Source organism: Clarias gariepinus, chromosome 16 (genome assembly GCF_024256425.1).
Source record: "Clarias gariepinus isolate MV-2021 ecotype Netherlands chromosome 16, CGAR_prim_01v2, whole genome shotgun sequence".
Lineage (NCBI taxonomy): Eukaryota > Metazoa > Chordata > Actinopteri > Siluriformes > Clariidae > Clarias > Clarias gariepinus.
The window spans coordinates 12,010,440-12,035,079 of record NC_071115.1 but is presented as its reverse complement, the minus strand read 5'-3'; the positions used below and the strand labels follow the sequence as shown (position 1 = coordinate 12,035,079).

The 24,640-nt window shown below is 37.7% G+C and overlaps 1 protein-coding gene across 1 annotated transcript; it reads right to left on the bottom strand.

Moving 5' to 3' along the window:
* Positions 1-4,034: 4,034 nt before the first annotated feature.
* LOC128544381 (chymotrypsin-like protease CTRL-1) lies at positions 4,035-23,290 on the bottom strand. Its single transcript, XM_053514430.1, has 6 exons — positions 23,133-23,290; positions 14,755-14,775; positions 5,887-6,049; positions 5,394-5,662; positions 4,637-4,779; positions 4,035-4,529 (listed from the first exon to the last, which is right to left on the bottom strand). Exons 1-6 carry the CDS (start codon positions 23,191-23,193, stop codon positions 4,257-4,259), a joined length of 930 nt encoding a protein of 309 aa, XP_053370405.1. The 5' UTR covers positions 23,194-23,290; the 3' UTR covers positions 4,035-4,256.
* Between the last annotated feature and the right edge of the window lie 1,350 nt (positions 23,291-24,640).

Below are 24,640 nucleotides of genomic sequence, written 5' to 3'. Positions count from 1 at the left end.
TCTATTCTGAATAAAATATTAGAAGTTGGCACCTCCACATCATTGCATTCAGTTTTTATTCACGATTTGTATAGTGTCCCAACTTTTTTGGAATCCGGTTTGTATATTTATATATACAAAATCCGTCAAGCACCATAATGAAACTGGCTCTCATTAAGGCCATCCCAGGAGGGCGAGACCAAAACCTACCTCTGCCGCAGACGAGAAGTTCATTTAGAGTTCACATTCTCGTCAGCCTGAAAAATGACCAATTAACAGCACCTCCGACACGTTATGAAGTCTTTATAGAGCATAAGTAGCAGACACTTTTACTCACTTTTAACTGTTCAAAGGAGATTAATGCATTTTTTGGACGCCTTTAGCATTCCTTTACAATGTGGAAAGAAATAAAAATCCGGAACCATCATGGAGTTGCAAAGTGTTCTAAAACTTTTGAACGGTAGTGTATATATATTTTTTTATTCATTGCCAACATGGTAATAGGCTTTGTTTTGATATAATATCAACCCCATTTATATTATATTATTTATTTGTGACAATTCTTGCCCATGTTTAATTAGCAAAAATGGAAAATGCATTCTCCTTGAGTAACCTTATGTTTGAATAACACTGATTTATGGAACATGTAAATGCATATATACAATGCAAAATACATACCACCTGCATATTAAAAAAAAAATGTGCCTGCATGCCCCAGAAAAACTGCCAGTTAGACTTTCCAGGAAAATATGAACACATGAAGGTAGTCATGATTATTCACATATAAGATTTATAAGATCCATATAAGATTTTTTTATGGTTAATGTATGGTTTTTACAATTTAATAATTATTACTGTACCAGAGACATAGTGAGGGAAATAGCTTAGGTGAATTTGGGTAAAACATCCAATTTAATTATATTTTTCTCTGAATATTAACTGTCCAATGTTGTTTTTAACCAAATATCCAGCTAGCACACATTTGATTTTTAAGGTGCTTTTTTTTGACCTGACAGCATGTACTGTGGTACATGGGTATGGACATTACCATTCTTTTATTACCATTTATTCTAACTCCATTCCACATAAAAATACATAAATATGTACCTATACAGCTGCTTTTATTGTTCTACATTTCTTCATATATTTCTTCATATATTCTTTATAACTTTAATTTGTATATTTTGTTTTTATTCTTTTCTAGTTAAATTTACCCTTTATTTTAATTTTCATATTTATTTCCTATTCCTATTCTTTTTTTTTTTTTTTAGGTCACGAGCAGTTGTCTAAGCATTTCACTGCATATCGTACTGTGTATGACTGTCTATGTGACAAATAAAATTTGAATTTGAATTTGATTAAATTCAGTGTTAAAATAAGTCTAATTAAAATACTGTAAGGCAAGGATATAATTTAATGTATATTTAAAGGGATGACATTGTCAGTTAATTTATGGTAAAAACGTTTACATTATTGTACATGTTTATTGTTAACATTGGTGATGATTCATACCATTTACAAGCAATGTCGTTTATTTGTTTGTGAGTTTTTTTATTTATTCAGCTCTTACGGTGTTTTGGATATTAAAATATCTTTTTAAACATCAGTCAAGAGAGTAAAGTGCTTATGTTATAGATGGACTACGGTTCGGAAGATCCCAGGTTCAAACCCCACAACCACCAAGTTGCCACTGTTGGGCCCTTGAGCAAGGCCCTTAACCCTCAACTGCTCAGGGGTGCGTTTCCCAAAAGCATCGTTAGCCAACTATGGTCGCAACTGTCGTCGTTACCAACATAGTTCAACAATTCGGTGTTTCTCGAAACCATAGTTCAAACGAACATTCGCAAACAGCGTCGCAAACTTACGTGGTTGGAACTACAGCCTTCGACCTGTGGTTAGGAGCATAGTTCCCTGCCGCGGCTGGGTGTGTTCTATTCACAGTTCATGACCCTACGCTCTATAAGTTTCTAAATATTTTCCCAACCACTTTGAGCGATTTGGAAAACTTAATGTTTTGGTGCTTAGATATTAGGTTATTCATTTTTCGGTTATTTTAATTACAAATTCACTTTGAAACGATATAACAGCGATATCATCGCAATTATTCTCCCTTCGAAGTGCCCTATGAAAGCATTATTTATGTTCCGGTTGGAACACAGCCTTCGTTTCGTTTGTGCGAAGAAAAGGTGAGTTTTTAAGTGAGTTTTTTTGTTGTGCTCTCAGAAGTAGAATATGGACTATTCATAGGTTAAAAAAAATAAAAATTATATATATATGTATGTATGCTTTGGCATGCTAAGATTTAATATACTTAGCATACTCTTTTTTTTTTTTTTTACTAGGGATCACAATCACATGAACAAGGGGGTGCTCTGGGGTGCGTTTCCCGTACAACGATGTAGCTCTTTAATTAACCACCGTTGTACGATGCAACGTTGAAGAAAATAACTAACTAGTCACAAGTGTTTCCCAACACCATAGTACCTGTGTCGCACTTCCATCGTTAGAACTATGTTGGTTTAATCTGTCGTTCTTCTTCTTCTTCGATACAATGGCGGAGTAGTGCCATAGGCACATATCGCCCCCTACTGTAGAGTGTTTTTTCTCTCTCTTCGGCTCCCATCCAATGCGCTTTCGCAATGACGTTACGTAGATGTGGTGTAATAATGTCACGAACGCAACATTCATTATTTGTACAATAAAAAATATATAGGCATACACAGTTTAAATGTGCTCTTTTAGAATAACAAAGTCTATAACTTTTAGTTATATTTCATTTGAACTCATTTTTATTTGGTATTGATACATAAGTACAATTAAAATAAAAATAAATTATAGGTTTTTGAAATGCTGGGATTGTGTTGTGAACACCTGTTACCTATTTTGCTCAAGATCATTTCCTATATAAGTCCCTTTACATAAAGCCATGTTTTAATGAGAGTTGATCTGAAAAAATTACACGGAAACCACAATTTACTACAAAAGAGCTTGCAGTTCTTTTGGAGGAGGTGGGAAACAATCAAATCTTGCTTTTCTCCAAATTAAAAAACACAGTTACAAATTCTGGAAAAAAAACATGGAATGTAATCGCACAAAAAAATGAATGCTTCTGGAAATGGGTATGAGAGAAGCCCAGAGGAAGTCAGAAACAAGTGGAGGGACTTTGCAAGTGTGACCAAACAAGCAAGTCCAGTGGTGGCCTGAAACTGAACCCCTCCAAAAGCTGCTATGTAATAGTTACTGCAATTGTCCACAACATTGCAGTCAAGGAAAATGTCCCGCTTTTTGATGAGGAAGAGGGGGTCTTTCTGGTGCTGCTGTGAATGAGGAAGATGACACTTCTGATGAGGATATATATAATTTTTATTTTTTTAAACCTATGAATAGTCCATATTCTACTTCTGAGAGCACAACAAAAAAACTCACTTAAAAACTCACCTTTTCTTCGCACAAACGAAACGAAGGCTGTGTTCCAACCGGAACATAAATAATGCTTTCATAGGGCACTTCGAAGGGAGAATAATTGCGATGATATCGCTGTTATATCGTTTCAAAGTGAATTTGTATTTAAAATAACCGAAAAATGAATAACCTAATATCTAAGCAACAAAACATTAAGTTTTCCAAATCGCTCAAAGTGGTTGGGAAAATATTTAGAAACTTATAGAGCGTAGGGTCGTGAACTGTGAATAGAACACACCCAGCCGCGGCAGGGAACTATGCTCCTAACCACAGGTCGAAGGCTGTAGTTCCAACCACGTAAGTTTGCGACGCTGTTTGCGAATGTTCGTTTGAACTATGGTTTCGAGAAACACCGAATTGTTGAACTATGTTGGTAACGACGACAGTTGCGACCATAGTTGGCTAACGATGCTTTTGGGAAACGCACCCCTGGCTAATAATTCTGTGCATGCACAAACATGTTTTTTTTGGGGTGTCAGAAATGATGCACAAATATAAGGGAATAATATTAGTGTATGAAACACACATACAGAACTATAGCAATGCAAAGACTCCAGAGACATTGAACTTGGTTTTTTGGTTTATTTAAATAAAATAAAAAAACTTAACAGCTAAAAATAATGTTAAGTAAATTAGGCTCTTCCGGCACAATTTTGTTTGACTGTTTCACGTACCCTTTGAAATTCTTATTTTAAAGATGATATAGTATTGAATCAAAGTTAAAGATAAAAGCTATGTTTTTTTCTTTCTTAAAATAAGTTGACTGCAGTAAGACTAATTTACTGATGTGCTTTTAATTAATTTAGTTAACATCCCTAGAATGTGGATAGGAAAAAGAGGAAGGGGGTGATGGGGAAAAAAAGCAAATAGAAGAGATTGGAGGAACCACAATTTCCCCTTGAGTATGCAACAAATCCAGTTTTACTGCTGTTGGTATTGTTCTCAATCCAGGCTTGATACTGAGACACTCTGGTGAAAACAGTGGGAATGCCAGGAACAGAACATCCTTTCTTAGTGCCAAAGCTGACAATCCCAGCCTGAATCCATGTTTGGTTGAGCTTGACCACCAGTGGTCCTCCAGAATCACCCTGCATGCACAAAAGACTGCTAAGTACATGTCTGCTCTTTCACAACATGGCATTGTGTTCCGAATGTGAATAGTTTTAACATTAACATATGTTTTTAGATTTCTTACATTGCATGCACCTTTTCCTCCTGCAGCCACTCCAGCACATATCATATTGTTGGTTAATAAATCTCCATATACCGTTGCACAGGCAGTGTTACTGACAGTCGGCACCACCACCTCCTGCAGAGTTTGTGGGGCTGCCAGATCCACTGTGAAGACCAATGATTAAGTTTTATCAACATGTTTTAAAATAATGAAACCTGCTAAAAGATCTAGCTTTGTCTGACCACCTAGTGACAAAAGTAAAGGTTAAGCTAATCAAACTGGTAGAAGCTGTTTGCTGCTTGGTAATTTAACTAAGTAGTGTTCGAGAATTGGTGTTCAGTGTTCAGCCTTTGTCACATATACGTTACTGAAAATTTTAATTTTTAATTCTTTGCATATTCCAGCTTCTTGTTAGTAAGCTGGGGTCAGGGCGCAGTGTCAGCTATTATACAGCACCTGGAGCAGAAAGGGTTTCCTCAATGCATTATGCTCAAGGGCCCAACAGTGACAACCTGGCAGAACCACGGACCTTCCAATCAGTAACCAGGAGACTTAATACACTAAGCCACCACCACCTGCCCTACAGAGGAATTTCTTATTGCCTTCTCTTGCGTTACTTTCTTTAGTATTTCTTTACACGAAAATGGATTTTACTGCATGAAAAAATGCTCCAAAGAAAGAAAGATTAATTTTTTTCCAAATTTACATATAAAAAACTTAATACATTCAAATAAACTGATTAAGCATAAAACATTTTGTGTATCTATGCGTCACTCACCATTAGTAGCAATTTTACCCCATCCTGTGATCCAGACATTTATACCACCAGAAAAAGAACTGCTGCTTGCTGCGAGGCAAACCGGCAATACGTACACAGTGAACGTCACTGAAGAGGACAGCTGGACTAGAGCAATGTCATTGTCAATGGTGGTACTGTTAAAGTTTGGGTGGATGATAATTTTAGTAGCGCCTCTGTACTGAATATTAGTGCTCGTCCCCTGCAGATTCCGTGCTCCTAGTACCAATGTGATAGATGCTGCACCAAAGCTAAAAATAAAGAAGAGCTATTGAGGCCCCTATAAACAGTCCTATAAACTCATATAAAGACTCGTGGGTGTTAGTTTAACTTTTTAAGTGTTAATTAGACACTGGGAAATTTGCTGTGTGCTTTCATTAAACTAAGGGAAACCTTAAGAGCTGTACATGATGAAAATGCAAATAGCTACATTACTATTGTGTGGTTATTTTATTTTCTCAATCATAACTTATACCTTTGGAAACAGTGAGCAGCTGATAAGACCCAGTTTTTATTGATCAGGCTGCCACCACAGAAATGGAAGCCCCTTGTCTGAATGCTGACCTGCCAAGGCCAGGAACCGGCAGCAGCATTTGCACCCCCAACAATTTTTGTGTTCAGTGAAGGCCGACCACACACTTGTAAAAAAGAATATTAATTATTACATTATAATAAGATTACAACATTAGTCAAAAGTACAGTGTGTCCACAAAGGCAAAACAAGATCAAAAGAAAGCTAGATGGGTTAACTGTTTAAAATAATAGGTTAACCAGCCTTTAGCTACCTAGTAATGCTAACACTAACTAATTTTCTCAACAGTTTAATCTTGGTGCAAAATTAATAAAGGTATGCTTTGGGTCACTAACAATTTATGGGAAAATCTGAGCAAGACAAGATGCATTCACTGCTTCACCTACAACATTCTGGGCCCGGTTTCCATTAATGCACACTCTTAGCACGCTAACAAGACTCTTAAGATATAGCTTACTGTACGTAAGTTGATTACTGTTCTAAGAGTGTTTTCAGAACTGTCCCTTAGAAGTCTTCTTAAGTTGTTGCCTCTTACGTCCGACGTTACAAGGCGCTGTCTACAGTAAAGGCACTGAATTGGCTGACATTAGTTGCTCAGGAATAAATTTTTCACTTCTTTGGCATGACAGCTTCAAGAAAGCACTTTCTATGCAAATTAAACATTGCACAAAATTCTTCCAATAACGTTTATTTTGACATGGGTTACCTTATCAATAGCATGCCATAATAGACAAATATCTAAATTAAATCACCAAACTGTCGCTAACATTTTCATGGAACCTGTAGTGGCGATGAAACGAACTGGGTATACAATCATAGTTGGTTGACAACACTCTTCGACATCTTTAGAAACAATGTAAAGCATGTCAGTTGTTGGGGTTGTATAGCGCACTTATGGAATGAATACGATGTGGTTTGATTCGCGGTGAGATGTGGTGTTAGGCACCATGAGCTGCCGCGATTGCCCACCCACGTTCCGCTGACGTTCCGCAAAGTTCTGCAAGGTCCGCAAGCTTCCGCGAGGGCTGCCAAAAAAGTTAAACAAGTTAAATTTTTCGCATGAAAAGATAAAAACGTACTCACAGCACAAAAACTCGCAGTGAATCATGATGAACCCTACTTACGGCCACCGCGCAAAACCAGGTAGGTGAGATAGGGGTATTAACACCACATCTCACAGCGAATCAATCCGCATAGGTGAGATAGGTGTCATAAGCATAACAGTCACTCGAAAAAACGGATGAATGCGGAGTTTGAAAATCCCAAGTTTATTTTCTCTTTTAACTAAATCAAATTTCATCATAAAATAAAACGTGTCAAAATAAAAGTCCATCCAGTTGGTGGCTAATGATCAATGAAACATATTTTAAACAAAAAGCAGCAATCAGCTGGACATTGGGACGGAGAATGTAAGTACAATGCGTTGGCCTGGCAAGCACAGGTCTAAGCAGGTTAAGATGCTCCATACCTGTTGCCTTGAAAGGCAAAACTTAAAATAGCCATCCCAGGCAAAACATGAAAAGGGCTGAAGTTTTGCCCAAAGGAAAAATTTCCATGAACCACACAGCTCTGTGGACGGCGTATTCTTCGGTTTAGCACAACAACACGCTGTATTGCTGCCAAATTGTTATGTTTAGTATTATATAATCTCCGTATAATTTATTTTCAGTCTTTTGTGCATACTGGAGCATGCATCCTCCTTGAGTAACTTTACATTTGAATAAGACCCTATAATTTCTGGAACACTGCTTATTAAAAGAGTAAATGTGTCTACATGCCAAGGAAAAACTGCCAGTTTAAATTTCCTGTGAAATATGAAGTTCCATAATTATTTACAAATTAAATTCTTGTGACAATTCTGTAGGGTTAAAGTTGTCAAAAGTGGTGCAATCATTAAATGTTTGCTGTTCAGGATCAAATATCCAGGTAGAACACATAAAATTTTTAATGTGCTTTTGGTCGAGGTGAGAGCATGTACTGTGGTATGTAGTTGGTGCTTTTCTGTAGTATGTTTTGTGAATACAGTCTTGGTTCATTGTCTGTTTTGTTACAGGTGTGCGCTGTTTCACTTCCCGAAAAGCGCCAATGCATAGTTAACACTAAAATTACTACTTTTTTATTTTCTGGTGCAAGGCCCGAGGTGTTATTCACCCCTGCTGAGATTTTCACAGGTCTTCAGCTTGATTCTCCTCAATCTTTTGTCGCGCAAACCACCCATTACCTGTGAAGCCTGGCACATTTGCATTTTTTTACTCAGAGTAGCTCAGATCCAAGGCAGATCCAAACCTCTCTGTGTGACACGGAAACCTTTAGAAATGCCTGTAGTATCTATACAAAATATCCCACAGATTCACTGACCTGCAAATATTAAAGACACACATTCACAATATATGGAAACACAAGTCTTATATAAAAAAAAATGTGTGAAAACTAAATGAAAAGTTGCTAATACAATAACATGAATACAACGAAAACTTACTAACACTTCAGTATCCAATGTATGTTTGTACACAAATGTCATAAGCTGAGTGAAGTTATGGTCCATGTTTTTTGACATTTTCGTACACAGAATAAAATTGTCATTTCATTTTCATTGGCCATCACTGAATTATAACACCAAAAGTGAATTTTGTTTTTGTGTGATCTCTCCAGCTTTGCGTGTTCTCTCCTCTGCCTGTTCATGTACAAATAGAAAAAAAATTTTTTTTTTTTATTTTGTCCCTTAGTTCCAGGTTCATCTCTTCATCCTTCTGCCTTTTGTCTCAGTGGTTACTGTCCCACACAGTCTGTCTGTTTGCAGCATTTGCAGACCCAATGACCATTGTCCCTGCATTCAGCAATGGAGTTCCTTGACTCTCAGCACAGTTCTTGGTAAAGCGTGTCCATATGTCAGAAATCGTAGCAAATCTGTCTTTATTAGTCCCACAAGTGGAAAATCTGCATTGTCGTTGCACAAAAGTGGACAGTGCAAGACAAAAACAGCTAAAATAAAAACTGTACCAAAAGTACAGTATAAAAAGTGCACTATACAAACAATCTGGAGACATAAATATGGACATATGGCAAATATGGCAAATATATATATATATAAACAGATAAATATATGTATGTACAGTATGTATACTATAGAGTGTATGTATATTATGTACAGAGTGGATATATAAAAATATGTACAACCTTGTGGATATATCTTTATTGACAGACATGTAGTGACAGGGATTAACAAAAAGTAATATGGCATATGAGAAACTACCATGGTGTATTGGATGTGTGTGTTTGTTAGTCTATGTGTGTGGGGTCAGCTGCAGGGACTTTGTTGTAGAAAAAAAGAGCTTCTGAATCTCTCCTGGTTGGGGGTTGGGGAGCAGTGAGCAGAGAGTGTGGAAGTAGTTTGAAGTGTAGAGGACTGGGAAGTGTAAAGGAAGTGAAAATAAAATAAAAAATAAATATAAAATAAATATAAAAATAAAATAAAAACTGTACCAAGAGTATAGTATAAAAAGTGCACTATACAAAAAATCTGGACATAAATATGGACACGTGTATTGAAAAATATTGGTGTGTGTGTATGTATGTATATATATATATACAGTGGAACCTCGGATTACGAGTAACGTGGTTTACGAGTGTTTTGCATGACGAGCAACAATTTTTAATAATTTTTTACTTGAAAAACGAGTATTGTCTTAGTTAACGAGCACCGAGTATCATGTTTCACGCATGCGCTTTTTGTTTTAACAACGAGCGTTACGTCATCACAAGTGAGCCAACGGTTTTTCTCTCTCTTGCAGCAGAATTGTAGGTAATCGTCTCTCCTGCTGGGTGAATACACACACGCGCTGTGTGTGTGTGTGTGAGATGTGCACACACACACACACACACACACACATTAACGGAGAGACCGTTTTTAAAACCGTTTAAAATTTAGCAAGGAAAATCGCTAGTCACACTCGCGTGAGTGCATACTAACGGGATTACTACTGTAAAGTAAAACAACAACAACAACAAAAATTAAACAGCTCCTCACCTTTGAAAACAGTCGCGACAGAGAAGAGTTTGTGTGTTTATTTGGCAACCTGAGAGAAGGGGAGCTGAAAAGCCGAGACCTATCGTCTTCCCTGCTGGGTCTTAGAGCCTGCAGTGTTTTTGTGTGCGCGTGTTTGTGTCTGTGTAAGGCAGGGAGTTTGTGTGTTTGTTTGGCAACCTGAGAGAAGGGGGCCGTAAACGCGAGCGAGCCCCCCTTCATTCCCCCCTCCTCTCAGGTTGCCAAATAAACACACAAACTTCTCTCTGTCGCGATTGTTTTCAAAGGTGAGGAGCTGTTTAATTTGTTTTTTGTTGTTGTTGTTTTACTTACAGCAGTGATCCTGTTAGTATGCGCTCACGTGAGTGTGACTAGGAATGTTCCTTGCTAATTTTTAAATGGTTTTAAAAACGGTCTATCCGTTAATGTGTGTGTGTGTGTGTGCGCGCGCGCACATTTTACACACATACACTCTGCATGCACAAACGAAAACCCTTATCTGTTGGGGTTTAATTTTATATTTTTTTAAGGTAAAGTACAGGTTAATTTGTTTTATTTTTACTTTATATTTTGTATTAATTATATTTATGTATTTATTTTTTTGGGCTGTAGAACGAATAATTTAAGTTTCCATTATTTCCTATGGGAAAATTAAATTTGGTTTAAGAGTGTTTTGGAATACGAGCCCACTTCCGGAACGAATTAAGCTCGTAATCCGAGGTTCCACTGTATATATATATATATATATGGGGGCTCCAGGGGACTGCGCAGGAAGAATGTTCTGATTCAAGGGGTTCGGAGAGTGTTTGACGTCTCAACCACCCACGCGCTCTTCCACCCGCTCGCAGTACCGACAACGCTCGGTGCTGAACGGTAAAATTGTAGTGCTGCAACCGCTCGAGCCTGCACGCTAACTGCCCCTCGGGCTCTTTAAAACAAAGCAGCCACACCAGCGAAGCGTGATCGGTCCGCAGCAAGAAGGATTGGCCGTATAAATACGGCCTAAAATGTTTAAGATTAGCAGCTCACGCCACGTGACGCAGTAATTCCTCTCCGGTCCAGACAACGCGCGGCTGAAGTAGGCGATAGCACGCTCTTTGCCCTCGAAAGCCTGAGACAGGACAGCCCCCAGCCCTACATCGCTTGCGTCCGTGTCGAGGATGAACATACAAGATGCATCAGGATATTCGAGAACGGGCAACGTGACCAGAGCTTCCCGTAACTGAGTGAAAGCACGCGCATGCACCCTGTCCCAGCGAAACGGCTGGTTCTTTTTCGTGAGGCCGTGCAGCGGGCTGGCGATCGTGGCAAAATCCTTCACGAACTGGCGACAGTAAGAGGCAAACCTGAGGAAGGTGTGGAGCTGCGACACGTTTATCGGTTCGAGCCAATTTTGGCTGGATGGGTAGCGATCCCTTTTGCACTAATTACATGGCCGAGAAACACGGTCTCTTGCCGCAACAGCTTGCACTTTTTAGGGTTAAGCCGCAAATTTGCTCACCGGATAGCCAGAAAAACTTTCCGTAGATTAGCTAACGCGCCTTCAAACTCTTTTCCGTGCACCAATAGATCGTCCAAATAGACCACACAATGGCTGCGAGAAATGTCGGCCAGCACTTTCTCCATCAGCCATTCAAAAGTAGTTGGAGCGTTACAGAGGCCGAACGGCATGCTCCAAAATTGCCATAGCCCTTGCCCAATCGAAAACGCGGTTTTAGGTCGTGCTTCCGGGGCGAGCTCTACTTGCCAGTACCCGCTACGCAGATCCAACGAGATAAACCAAGCCGAGCCCACAACGTGTTCCAGCGCATCATCTATTCGCGGTAACGGATAAGAATTCTTGCGCGTTAGCTTGTTTAACCGCCGGTAGTCAAACACAAAACCGCCACAACTCGTCCTTTTTACGCATAAGCACAACCGGTGAAGACTACGGTCCGGACGCTGGCTCTATGACACCGAGTCAGCCATCTCACGCAGCTTCTGTTTGGCGATAGCTCGTTTAGCTAATGGGAGGCGTTTCAGATGTATCCGACCAGGAGCTGCGTTTCCCGTATCAATCGTGTGCTCGTGCTCATCTACCGCGAAAATGTCCGCGAACTCGTGTAACAGGGACTTCACGGTGTCGGTCTGTGTCTGACTCAACCCCACACTGCTACGCTGCATAAGCTCGGCCATTATTCCCGCTCAGTCTGCTACCGGATGTTTACATGGCGCGACCACCGGAAGTTCCGCCTCTCTGGTTCGTGCTTTGGGCACTAGCAACCTGGCTAACCCGAAGTTACCACGCAGAGTTCCGTCAGCGAGATTCAGTACCGCACCCCACCTTTCCAAAATGTCCAACCCCAAGATACAATCATCCTCAATGTCTGCCACAAAGAACCTGCTGTGCCTGTCGCACAGTGCACCTACTTGTATTCGCACTGTGCGACAGGCCCGTATCTCCAGATAGCTCACCGACACGGTGCAAATGTTCGAGGCTGAGGTGGAACAAAGTGGGGGTAGGGGTGCCTGTAGCAGATATTGGGGGCTGCATGAGTGAGGGCAGTATGGGTGGAAAGGCAGGGCCAGATGAATCAAACCTGTTGAACAAGTTATTTTGTTCATTTGCCCACCTCACATCCCCCACACCAGAGAGTTCTGTTCTTTGTGTGCCAGTGTGCCCTCTGATTGCACTTCTAACCAAGGAACTCTGTTGCCGATTCATGCAGCAAAATGCAATCAGAGGGCAATTGGCACTTTTGGCAGTGTTTCATTGCCATGGCATTGATGGCAGTATGGCAGAAACCGTAATGCAATTTGGCCGACTTTTCACAACATATGAATGCTGTAGCGGTAGCCAAAAGTTGTGATGCTGTCTATTGTGACTGTCTATGTAAGCAAGGGGCATTGCATGACTACACCACAGTGCTGTGCATAAAAGCAGACCGACCCAGGTGGGAGAATTATTTCTCAGCATTCTTTGAAAATCATTTCTCAGCATTTCTGAAAATGCACATCAGAATGTCCTCCGTATCACTGCCACGCAGAAAGAACCTTTCCGCGCAACAGGCTTTGGTATGGCTTCAGGAAATGGACGAAGCAGACTCTGATAAAGGAAAGATTTTATTGGTCCAGCAGGCCACTGATACCTCCTCAGGAGAATCCGAAAAAGAGATAGAACAAGAACCCAATATGCCTCCACGGAATATGCACCGTGGTACTGGGAAGCCCTGTCTGAGTCAGACGGCAAAAGACGGCACTGTGTGGGTAGAGGAGGACATTGAAGTGCCCAGTGCAGTGGCAAATCAGTGGGAATGCTGCAGACCATCAGGGAGTGTACGGTCCATTAAGCCAGCAGAACAGACCCGGACTGGAATTTGGCAATTCATGAACTGATGGCATTCATTTCAATTCTGTTTGTAAGAGCAATCATGTGTCCCGTTGGTGCCATTGTGGATTGCTGGTCAGAAAACTTTCTGGTGTCACTATTCAAAGAGACAATGCCCCGAGGTAGATTCATTTAAATTATGCAACACCTTTGATTTGATGACAAGGACACGCGGGCAGAACGGGTGAAAACAGACAAATTTGCTGCAATCTCCGACATCTGCACACGCTGCAACAAGAACTGTGCTGAGAGTTTTACTCCAGGAGAACACATGACCATAGATGAACAGCCGTTCCCTACCAAGGTTCATTGTCCGTTCACACAGTATATCACAACCAAGCCAGACAAATTTGGGATCAAGTTCTGGATGGCCATGGATTTGGAGACCAAATATGTCTCCTTACTTAAGAAAGGACCCCAGTCATCAGAAGGGAGAGAGGCTGGCAGAGAACGTGGTCATCAATCTGATGGAGCCATTTTTGGAAGATGGGAGAAATGTCACGACGATTTATTTACTTCACTGTTACTGTCGCACAGACTGCTGAAACGCAAAACAACGCTACTGGGCATGGTGAAATAAGTCCGGCGTGAACTTCCTAAACTTGCGAAAGATACTGCATAGCGAGAGGTATTCTCCACTCCACAGTGTTCAGAAGTGGCAGTGTATCCTTGACAATTTATGCACCTACAAAAAACAAGACTGCAGCACAAGGGAACATTGGCACAGAGGCAGGCTGTTGAAGCTGCTGCAGCTGCTGTGCCAGAGACTGTACAGACAACACAGTGCCAGATGCAAAAGAGCTGCAACAGGAATCGCAGCAGGTTTACCTGTACAACATGTCAAAAATTCACCTGTGCCAAATGCAGGAATGATGGACACTGCAAACGCTGTAAAGTTTGAAACACTTTAAAATAAAACAGACTTGTGTATCCATATATTGTGAATTTGTGTCTTTTGTATAAATACGGCAGGCATTTCTGAAGGTTTCCATGTCACACACAAAGTTTTGGCCTGCCTTGGTTTAAGCTAACAAATGCAAATGTGCCAGGCCTCACAGGTAATGGGTGAGTTTTCAGAACAAAGGCAAGAGAACCCTGGAGCTGACGGCATGTTAAAAAACTCAGCAGGGATGCTAGTAGGTGTAAGGTCGAGGGAATTCACGCAAATTTGCGCAGGCCTAGTAAATCTAGTGTTAAACACAGACACAACTATTGGCATTGTATAAGCCCTGTAAAAGTTTACTGAACTTGAATTGCTGATTCTTTTACTAGAGTAAGTAATTTTAGTCAAGGCTGACTTACAATTTGAGTTAACTTGAACATCATGTTGTTGCAAACCTGTCAGTTTACTATAAATCTTGTGATAATAAATCTCATAGCGTAATAAAAACGTAGCATGTTGTTTAAATCATGAACTTACCACTTAGCTGTGCGAGTGAGCCTATTGGAAAAGGAGGAGAAGAGCACACATTACACATTATATTAAAAGGAGAGAAAAATTGTATAACTGTACTATATAATATTATATATTACTATATAATATTATATAGTACTGCTGTATATAGTGCTATATACTATTATTATACTATTTCTATATTATACAACTACAAAGTCTGCTCGGTCTTGTTAAATCGTTTTAAACTCCTCAATTCTGTAAATTCCCCCATCAGTGAAACCAGTTTGATAACTTCACACCTATCGTGAATGAAAGGTGAGAAGAGGCATTACAGTACAGTAACTGGGGGTTCTGTGTGTGCGCTTCACCTCGGAGCGCGCTGTCGCATTGTATTCAGAGAATAGATTTAAACAAAATACTGTTTGCTTCATTGGAAACAATATTGTATTAGGCTAACTTTATTAAAGATTATTCACTTTTGTATTTTTTTGTATTCGTCTTTTTGTACATACACGCGGGCATCTTTAAATTTGAACAAAAAATAATAGTAGGCTGGTAGTATGGGAGTAATTTCTATTTGGTTTTATGTGATTTTACTTACTTTTAATAAACAAAAGGTACCCATCGGAATATAATAGTAATTTTCTGTAGTAAATTTGAGAAGTGCTTGCTTAGGAATTCAAGCCTACATAGAATGGGAATTTGTACGTGCAAAAACTAACCATATAAGGCCTCCTGGAATGTGCTTGCCCAGGAAGGTGAGGTATACATAGAACAGGGGAATTTAAAGAAATCCAACCGTCGTGGGACATCACTGTATACTGAATCAACTGCATTGTATGGAGTATTTAAAGGGAGAGCATTTAAAGATCAGTGTGATTTCAGCAGACTCCCCCGGCCGTTATTGCATGATAAATAAAAGTCGTTATCTTCTGAAACCAAAGCCTGAGTCTTCAATTAATTTCAACGATAGTAGGAACGTTATTTTTCATATAACTTAAACGGCTAAATGGAGTTAAAAAACATTAATAATTGTGTTTGCTTTACATTTGAGCACTCATTGAGCTTTTTCATTTTATATACTACCATATTATATATTTTTGTCTAATACTGTTTTATTTATATTTTACAACATTACATGCAGTTTATAATTTACTTGCGTACTTTTAAAATGTAACCTACGTATCTGGGTCGTTGACAGATAAGACTTTTTAATAGGCCAATTTTAAAATACTAAAAATATGGATATGTTTGGCCATTTTCTTAACATTTGGAATGTAGTGTACACATGCCTTTATAAAGAAAAGTAAAAAAATTGACGTTTAAGTGTTTTTACACTTTAGTTAATAATACATAGCCTTAAAAAAGTCATCTGGGGCGACCGTAATATATCTCAAAATTCACATTTTTATGTATCATTAAGACTAGTTGAACTAATATCAGTAAGTAGATAAACTGATGAAGAAAGATAAACTTTAGTGCCCTTTAATTTCATGAAAACCATTATTGCACAAGTTTATTCTATAATATCAGAGTCTCCCTCATCATCCAGTTACAATTCTGATTTTTCCTTCAAAAGCAAAAAAACTGAATTAGCATTTATACAGATATTACACATTCAACAATAGCATACCACTGATAAATATTTGAGGCTAAACTGATGGATATTTGGTTACTAATTTAGTGTAATTATTGCCATTTGTTGGTTACCCCACATGACATATGGTCGTCCCAAATGATACAGTAAGTATAAAAATTTCAGTTAAAATGTACACAAAAGAGTTCAAGACGAAAGAAAATTTTACTCTTTTTATTTAAATAACATTTCAACATTTAAATATAACAAATTAAAAAGACATTAACATTTAAAATTATATAATTTTTATTGCAACACACATTAAATGCTTCAAGAACTTAAGAAGCTGAGTAAAGAATCTTTTTTTTTTAACCTTTTTGATTCATTGAACAGGGATGAACACTACTTGCATCCCAACCTTTCAACATTCAAATATCACAAATAATAAGTTTCTTTTTCTGGCCCTTTCCTTTTCGTTTCTCATTGTAAGGGTTATATTTCATTCTTGTAATTTGTTGTTGTGTTTATTTCATTTCAGTTTGTTAGTTTAGCATTATACATTAAGTTTATTGAGTTAATTAGTTTAAGCACTTAGTATTATACTCGTAAGTTGTATTGTGACATCATTTCATAAGTTGTTCTGTGACATTATCAGTTGTGTAGCTGCATGTCTATCACGCACGTTAGTTGTAAGTTCTTGTTAAGACATGGAAGGATACAGAAAGATGAGGCTTTTGACCGTGATACTGTAAGCTAAAAGATACAGTAAAATAAGTTGATGTAACTGTAATCTACCGAAGCTACAGAACACAGCAAATGACTTGTCGTGATTACAGTGGATTTATGCAAGAAACTGTAACAACCGTTGTACTTTGATGTTGAAAATAAAACGAGAGAAAGAAATCAACGAACGTCTGGAGTCATGAGTAACACTGTGTAACAAGAAAGATACAGGTCAGAACTTGTAAATAACATGCATGTACACTCATCTTTGAAAGTTGTTTTCTCAGATTTATGTTTAGCTTTTTTAATTCATGCTTCTCAGCAAGTTGTCGTTTACAACGTTTCTCAGCTTTCTTTTCTCTTCTCTCTGGTGTGTAGGACATTTGTGCATAGAAATCCTCATTTTAAGGTGGAGCATCCACCACCACACATCCCCCTGGACTCTCTTGCTGCCCCTCCACTCCTTCTACACCTGCTGGATCTGGCAGAGTGTTCTCTATGGATTGAGGCGTCAGGTCCAACATTGCCTTCTCCATCTTTCTTCTCTCCCTGTATCCTCTGGATGCACTTGTTTTTCAGATTATTCCTCTCCCTCTCTGATAACTCATCTGACTTCACATATGGAATCTTCCCCTAATGCTTTCTTTTTTGGTAGCTGAAACAATAGTGTACAGAGTTGTTTATCAACAACAAGATAAACATTCTACACCTGTGCTCTTTCCTCCTTATCCTGAACCTACTCTCTTTAGAGAACAGCTGTTTTGGTGACCAAAGTTTAATAGCTCATTGTAGCATACAGTCTAAACTGTTTATTTGATCTACCCTGGTCTCCTACTTTCTGTAGCTCTATTGACTCTAGCTCACTGCTACAGAAGCTCTTTTTTCTTTACCTCTCTCTTTTCCTTGCAAGATACTCTGCTCTTGCTGCAGGGTCGGAGTTGACTTTATGTCCATGACGAGCAGTCTTCTCTTTGCTTGTTAATCATGCCATCTAGAAAATAGGTAAAATAGGTTAAAACTTGTTTTAAATGACTAATACATGTATAGTCACATAAATAGAATGTCATTGTGTAGTTTTTTTTTTTTTTACATTTTTCCTGTAGGATTGTACTACAACAAAAAAAATAAATGTTTATCCCTATCCCTAGTGTTTAAAACACTCAGCAGTGGTCGCCCCACATGATACTCGGTCGCCCCCCAAAAAATGATGTTTTCAAGTTTACTTAAGTATAACAGGCTAACAGTTAGCCTCAGAAACCAAACTAGCTTCTTCTAGTGACAAAGCACTATCAAATTTATCATCAAAATATAGATTTGTGGAAAAAAATGATAATTTACAGTTTTGGGGTGGTTGCCCCACATGATGACCAAAAGTGACTACGACATTACAGCCGTTAAAAAACAGCTTTTTTTTTTACTACGTATATGAGAGAGACTGATTTACCTTACAATTGTTTCCAGGGGGTCTTCACTTGTGTCTGGCTGATGCAGTATCCCATCCTTGAGATGTTTTTCAAAATAAAGGTCCCAAAATTGGGGTTTGTTGATGGTCGCCCCGGATGATATGGATAGAATCAACATAATTCGGACAACATTCGTTTGTATATCATGATAGAAATATATGAGCAAATGCTTTATAGTTTTGTCAATGGATGTAAAACATGTTTTTATGCCAACTAGGAAAAGGGATATATTTAAGTTGATTTAAAGTGTTTTTAAACCAGTTGTCCTAACAAAAATCAAGGCCGGACAGTCGCCCCATATGATGTTTTGGCACTTCGGATAGCAGAAAAATGATAAATAAAAACTTAAAATTTTGGAGAAGTTAGAGTTGTTTAGTAGGTAAAGAAGGTATAACAAGTAGATGAAAAATTTTTATTCATTTTTTTGTTTTTTCTGCAGATTAAAATTAACACGGACAGAAAAAGGGGGCGTCACGTCATTGACCCATCTACAGTATAAGCATATTTAACTACTTCAGTAGTGAATGAGAAATTTAGTTGCTCTGGCTTTTTTTATAAAGTTCTTTTTTGATATAATTGTATTATTAAATCAATTATCTTATTATAAATCTGATTTTTATTCTCTATATTCTTGTCGAGTATAGTCCTTCAGAGCAAGCATTGTGTCAGAAGATTCTGCAGAATTTCTTCTCACCTTTCATCAAGGCCGATTCTACGGGGAGCAGCTCCACCTCAAATAAATGTCTTGCCCCCCTCAAATAAAAAATTTAAAATGTTGAGAAAGCACATGTTAATATACTCACAAAATGAATATATTACAAGGTGATAAAATGATCTGCGATAGCAGAAAAATCTGCCTCAAAGGGACACTACACAATACGGTATTAGATTTCCCTCATATCGCTGTCCCTCTGCTGTGTGTATTCATTCACAGGCATGTACACACACACTCTTCCCCGGAGCCCTCGTTAAACATCTAATCACCGTCTGTATGCAAATGAGTCAAGACATAGCCTAACGTAGTGTCGTGTCGGAGTTCAGCGGTCACGAAGCGGAAAGACTGAAGAAGAAGCTGCAGCGTTTTTTCAGTTACAACAAGCACAGCGATTAGTCCACGTCCGCTGAATTTGACAAACTAAATACAAATTACTGTTGTCTGACTGTTAGAATTATTTTATATATAAAGGAGTAATTTCTACTCTCTTGCTCTCTTCCTCATAGATCATAGATATTAACGTGTTAAATCTTCCTGTCTCTGCTCTTTAAGGTGTGAATGCTCCCACGCTCACCTTCCCATTCTCTCTTTATGTCTCTCTCCCCCTCTCCCCCTCTGTCTCCTTTCCCCTCTCCCCCTAACTCGGGCCAACATCTTGTAATCTGTCTCTGGACGGACATCTCTCTATCTTCCTCTCCTTTGATTCTTCAGGATCTCACCAGGACATGGTTCAATGTTCTTTGTACTGTAGTAACATATTTCTATGGCACAGGCGTTTGGTCAAACATATATAAACCCCATCTTTTGATGTTAATAAACAGAGACCTTTTTGACAGACAACATGTGTATGAGTCTCTCCTGGCGCCAGAGAAGCTTACCGAAGCACAGCGGACAGACAGAACAACTCGCCTCTCCTACTACGTAACTTTAAAAAAACTTTACACTGACAGACCCCTACGTAAAGCCCCGCCCCACACTGTAGTTCATGGATAAATTTGTGAAAGTTTTTCCAAAGGGAAATAGGAGACTGTTGGTAGAGTGGATTGGAGAGAAGAGGCCTGTTCATTTACTTAAAAAAAAAAATAATAATAATAATATATATAACATAATATGATCTGTTATAGCCCATCTGTTTTAACTTAGTTTTTTTTATTTATTATTATTCATAGGACAACCTTTCAGTTTTGTAAATATTCTAGTTATAGTGTGTTAAGTCTTACTTTAGGTTTAACTTTTTTGAGAATTAGACCATCCAGCTAAGATAAATGTTATGTCATTGATTAATAAAATCTGGATTAAGGATATTTTATTTTATTTTGTTTTATTTATTACATTTTTATTTTGTAGTTTCCCCCTTTGAGGGATTGCCACCTTATTGTGGTCAGGGGGTTTGCGTGCCTCAGTGATCTTAAGATCTATACGAGCAGGAGCTTAGTCTTCAAGTGGGACACCCAAGTTGGACAGGTCTGAAGGTAGAGGCCTGACAAAGTGCAATCCACTTCTCCTGGCTTTGGATGCAGCTGACAACACAATTCAACAAGGACAATACTGTTACTATAAGCACAGGGAAAAAACAGTGCTGAAACATGATGCCCCCTTCACATTTCTGACATTTAATTAATGGCCAGGTGTATTACGAAGTTGTTCTTTGTACGGAGAGATTGTGTGTGTGTCCACGGAGAGTTTGTGTTTGTCCGCGCGCGCATCTCATACTGTACTATGGGTGTGTATGCACGGAGAGTTTGTGTTGGTGACCAACCAACCCTGGCCTCCAAACTTAGAAGTCTACGTGTCATAGCCGATAACTGCTTCTTTGGTTACGGCGAGGGGTCGACTGTTGATCAGTGTAAAGTAGCCTGTACAAGCCAAGCTCTTCCCCAAAAATAGTGTGAATGTCTGCAACAAGCACTAACCATTAAAATGTTAAGAATTTAATTAAACACAAATATATAAATTAGATTTTCTTTATACATAATATTTTCATTATATATAAACTCATGCTAGGGTACTTTTACTACGCTGAAGTACCATTTAAAGCTATTTTTTCATTTCTCTTTTATTTGCTTACTTACTTACTAACTAGAGAATGGATCCACAATGGAATATCGCAGAACGTGCAAGTTGACACCCATGCACCAATCACTAACCATTAAAATGTTGGATTTGAATTAAAATGGCACTTATATATATTCGTGTTTAATTAAATTTTTAAATCATTGTGTTCACTCATGGGTTTACTGCATAAACACCGGGACAAAATGTAGGAAACGGAGAAGTTTCTTTGTCCGTTTTTTGCATTGAGTTTAATCATGCAGTACTTTTAGTATTCATAGCAAAACAATGTAATTAAAGTACCGGAAATAACACAGAATTTTGACCCAGCATAAACAACCCAACGTTGTGTTTACAAACACCCAGCATTTTTTTGTGTACTACTACAGTACTAATAAATGGACAAAGTGCAGTCAAAGATCAGGAATTCTGCGTGCTGTCGCGTTGTATTCAGTGAGTAGCATATATTTTTGTGTTTGTTTTATTTCATGTCTGTAGTTGTATCGATAAATTTGCTCATATCTGTGCATGCATTTATCAGTCTTTTGATCACTCACTTTCACTTTGCAAAAGGCAGTGTTTATTGTTTAATGTATATTTAAAGCACATAAACACAATAAAACAATATTGTTTTAGGCTTTTTGCACACAGGCGCAGGTGCGTTACAAGAATAATAACAATAATAATAAATTTGGAGCACTACTAGTGCAACTAGTACTAATAATAATAAGAATAATACTGGATGAAGAAAGCGCAGTCAACGAAGTATCTAGGTAAGGCAGGTCGGGGAGGTATGCATGCGTGTATATTCTATATATATTATTCTGCCTCTGTTAGAGGCTGTGTACAATTTATGATGGACATTTGCATTGTTACCAATATTATATTTGGTGATACTTTATTGTTCAGTATAAGTTTCATTTTCGCCGACCGCCAGTGTGGACTCTTATTTTGAGGTGTTTTCCCGAGTGAGGCATATTAAGTAACAGGAAACGACAAACTAGCAAAACAGCGAGCTCGTGATGCAGCGAGCCTTGACATGTTTGGGCCGCACCCTTCTTCTAAATCCTTTTGAAAGTACTGGCTGTGAGTTAATTTAAATCATTATTATGTCCAGTTTATATTGCAGAAGTGTATGTTTAGTTTAAAAATGGTTTAATCAACTATGGCAATCACAACTATCAACTTGTGATTGCCGATCTCATATTGCACTAGTGTCCTGCATTGTGTTTTACAATACTTGTTAAACAGATAAGTTGTTACGATTAGATAATTTTCTGTATTTCTTTCATTTTATTTACAGTTTTACTCAGTTCATTGGCCGCAGAGTGATTGTGTAAACCACACACTGAACTATTAAAGGAGCAAGGCGCTCATATCCTGGCTCTTAAACAGAGTTTGGCTTACTGTTACATAATAACAGATATGTGTGTGTGTGTGTGTGTATATATATATATATATATATATATATATATATATATATATATACATACACGTATAGGTAAGGCAGGTAGGGAAGGTATACATGTGTGTATATACTGTATATGTATATTCAATTCAAGTTTTTGTAAAATGAAAAGAAAATTTATGGAATTATGTATGAATACATTACATTAATCTACATAATATATACTGTATACAAACACACACACACACACACACACACACACACATATATATATATATATATATATATATATATTATCTAGAGTAATGTAATGTATTTTATATATATATATATATATATATATATATATATATATATATATATAATTAATATATTATATATATTAATGTTTATCTTATATATATATATATATATATATATTATCTAGAGTAATGTTATGTATGTCATAACCAGCATTTCACCTACCTGTTGCATAAAGGAGCAGACAACATACAGCACATACGACTTGACATAAATTCATTTCCATTTCTGTGTGTTTCAGGTTTCAGGTAGTCGGCTGCATCTTTAACCATATGAGTTGCTTCTTCCTTGTTGTAGATTTTATAATAACCATGACACCTGTAACCTCCCCTACCCGCCTTACCGGCTACTGTAAATACACTCATAAGAAGTTGCTTCACACACTGGTTCAAAACTAGTTTCCCCTTCCCACATCTTTACCTTGTAATTCATAAGTAAATGGAAAATGACTAGATATCTGCATATATAAAATATATGTAATCTGAAAATCATTATAAAACAACATGCAAATCATGTAAACAAACATCTTTAGGAGTACTTCCTTAGGTGTATAAAATATGTGTTTACTTCTTTGTGAAATTGTATGTTGTAGAAAGCTCTTCATAAATCAACTGACATTAAAACGAATTGGTGGCTTATATAAATAAATATATTTATGTCTACAAGGAATCACATTTATTTTACATTAACTTGTTTGAATTTAATTCATATGCATTCTTTTTTTTTAGCATACTATGTCAACATTTCTCAAAACCCATGTAGATATCATCAGGCTAAACAGGTTATTTTACATTTTTTTCACTGGACACTACTTTAGTTTAAGCCTAACTGTACAACATTATAATTACTGTATTTCCAACAGGAAGGAATTGCAATTTACTGGTTATTTGTATTGTTTTAGATCAAGTATTATATGTAACTTATATTACGGCACAAAAGGTTTACAACCAAGGGAATCTTTTAAACAACGTGAGACTTAGGTGAAAGTGAAACATACTGTAGCATTTATTCGCTATGTTAACAAAGCCTTTCAATGAAAAATGCCACATGAGGCAGAAATTAAGTTCACCTCAAAGACATTTTAACCCCAAAGCATGCAATGTCTCTTGTACACAAAGTTTGTACATTTTACATGTTGTATAGTTGTATAGTTTCACTACTTAACTTTGTTCTAAAGATATTACTATAACTGCATCAAACCAGTGCTATTGATAGTAGGTGCAAGAGTTGAAAAAAAAGGATGCATTGATTGACAGTGAAACAGAAGGTTATTACAACATCGCACATAATTTTAAGTACAGTATATACAGTAATAAGGTGTTCATACAACATGTTATAAACATACTCCATTAATGCTGAGATAACTGCAGTGACAATAACAAAGTGTAAAAACAAACTCTCTTGCTTTCTCAGCCCGTAGGTCACAAAACCAAACAATCAGAGGCTGGGCAAAAGAACATCCTGGTCGGCTGTTTCCTTTTCAATCCGGCTTCAAATTGTGTTAGTGTACAATTTTTTTTTTTTTATTATTATTATTATTATTATTATTATTATTATTTATTTTATTTATTTTTTTGCTCAGCAAAACGATGCACAACGAGAGCAGAGAAATTCAGCCACAAACTAGAGACACTATGCTTGGTTGTTTGGTTCATTTAAATTACTAAAAAAGT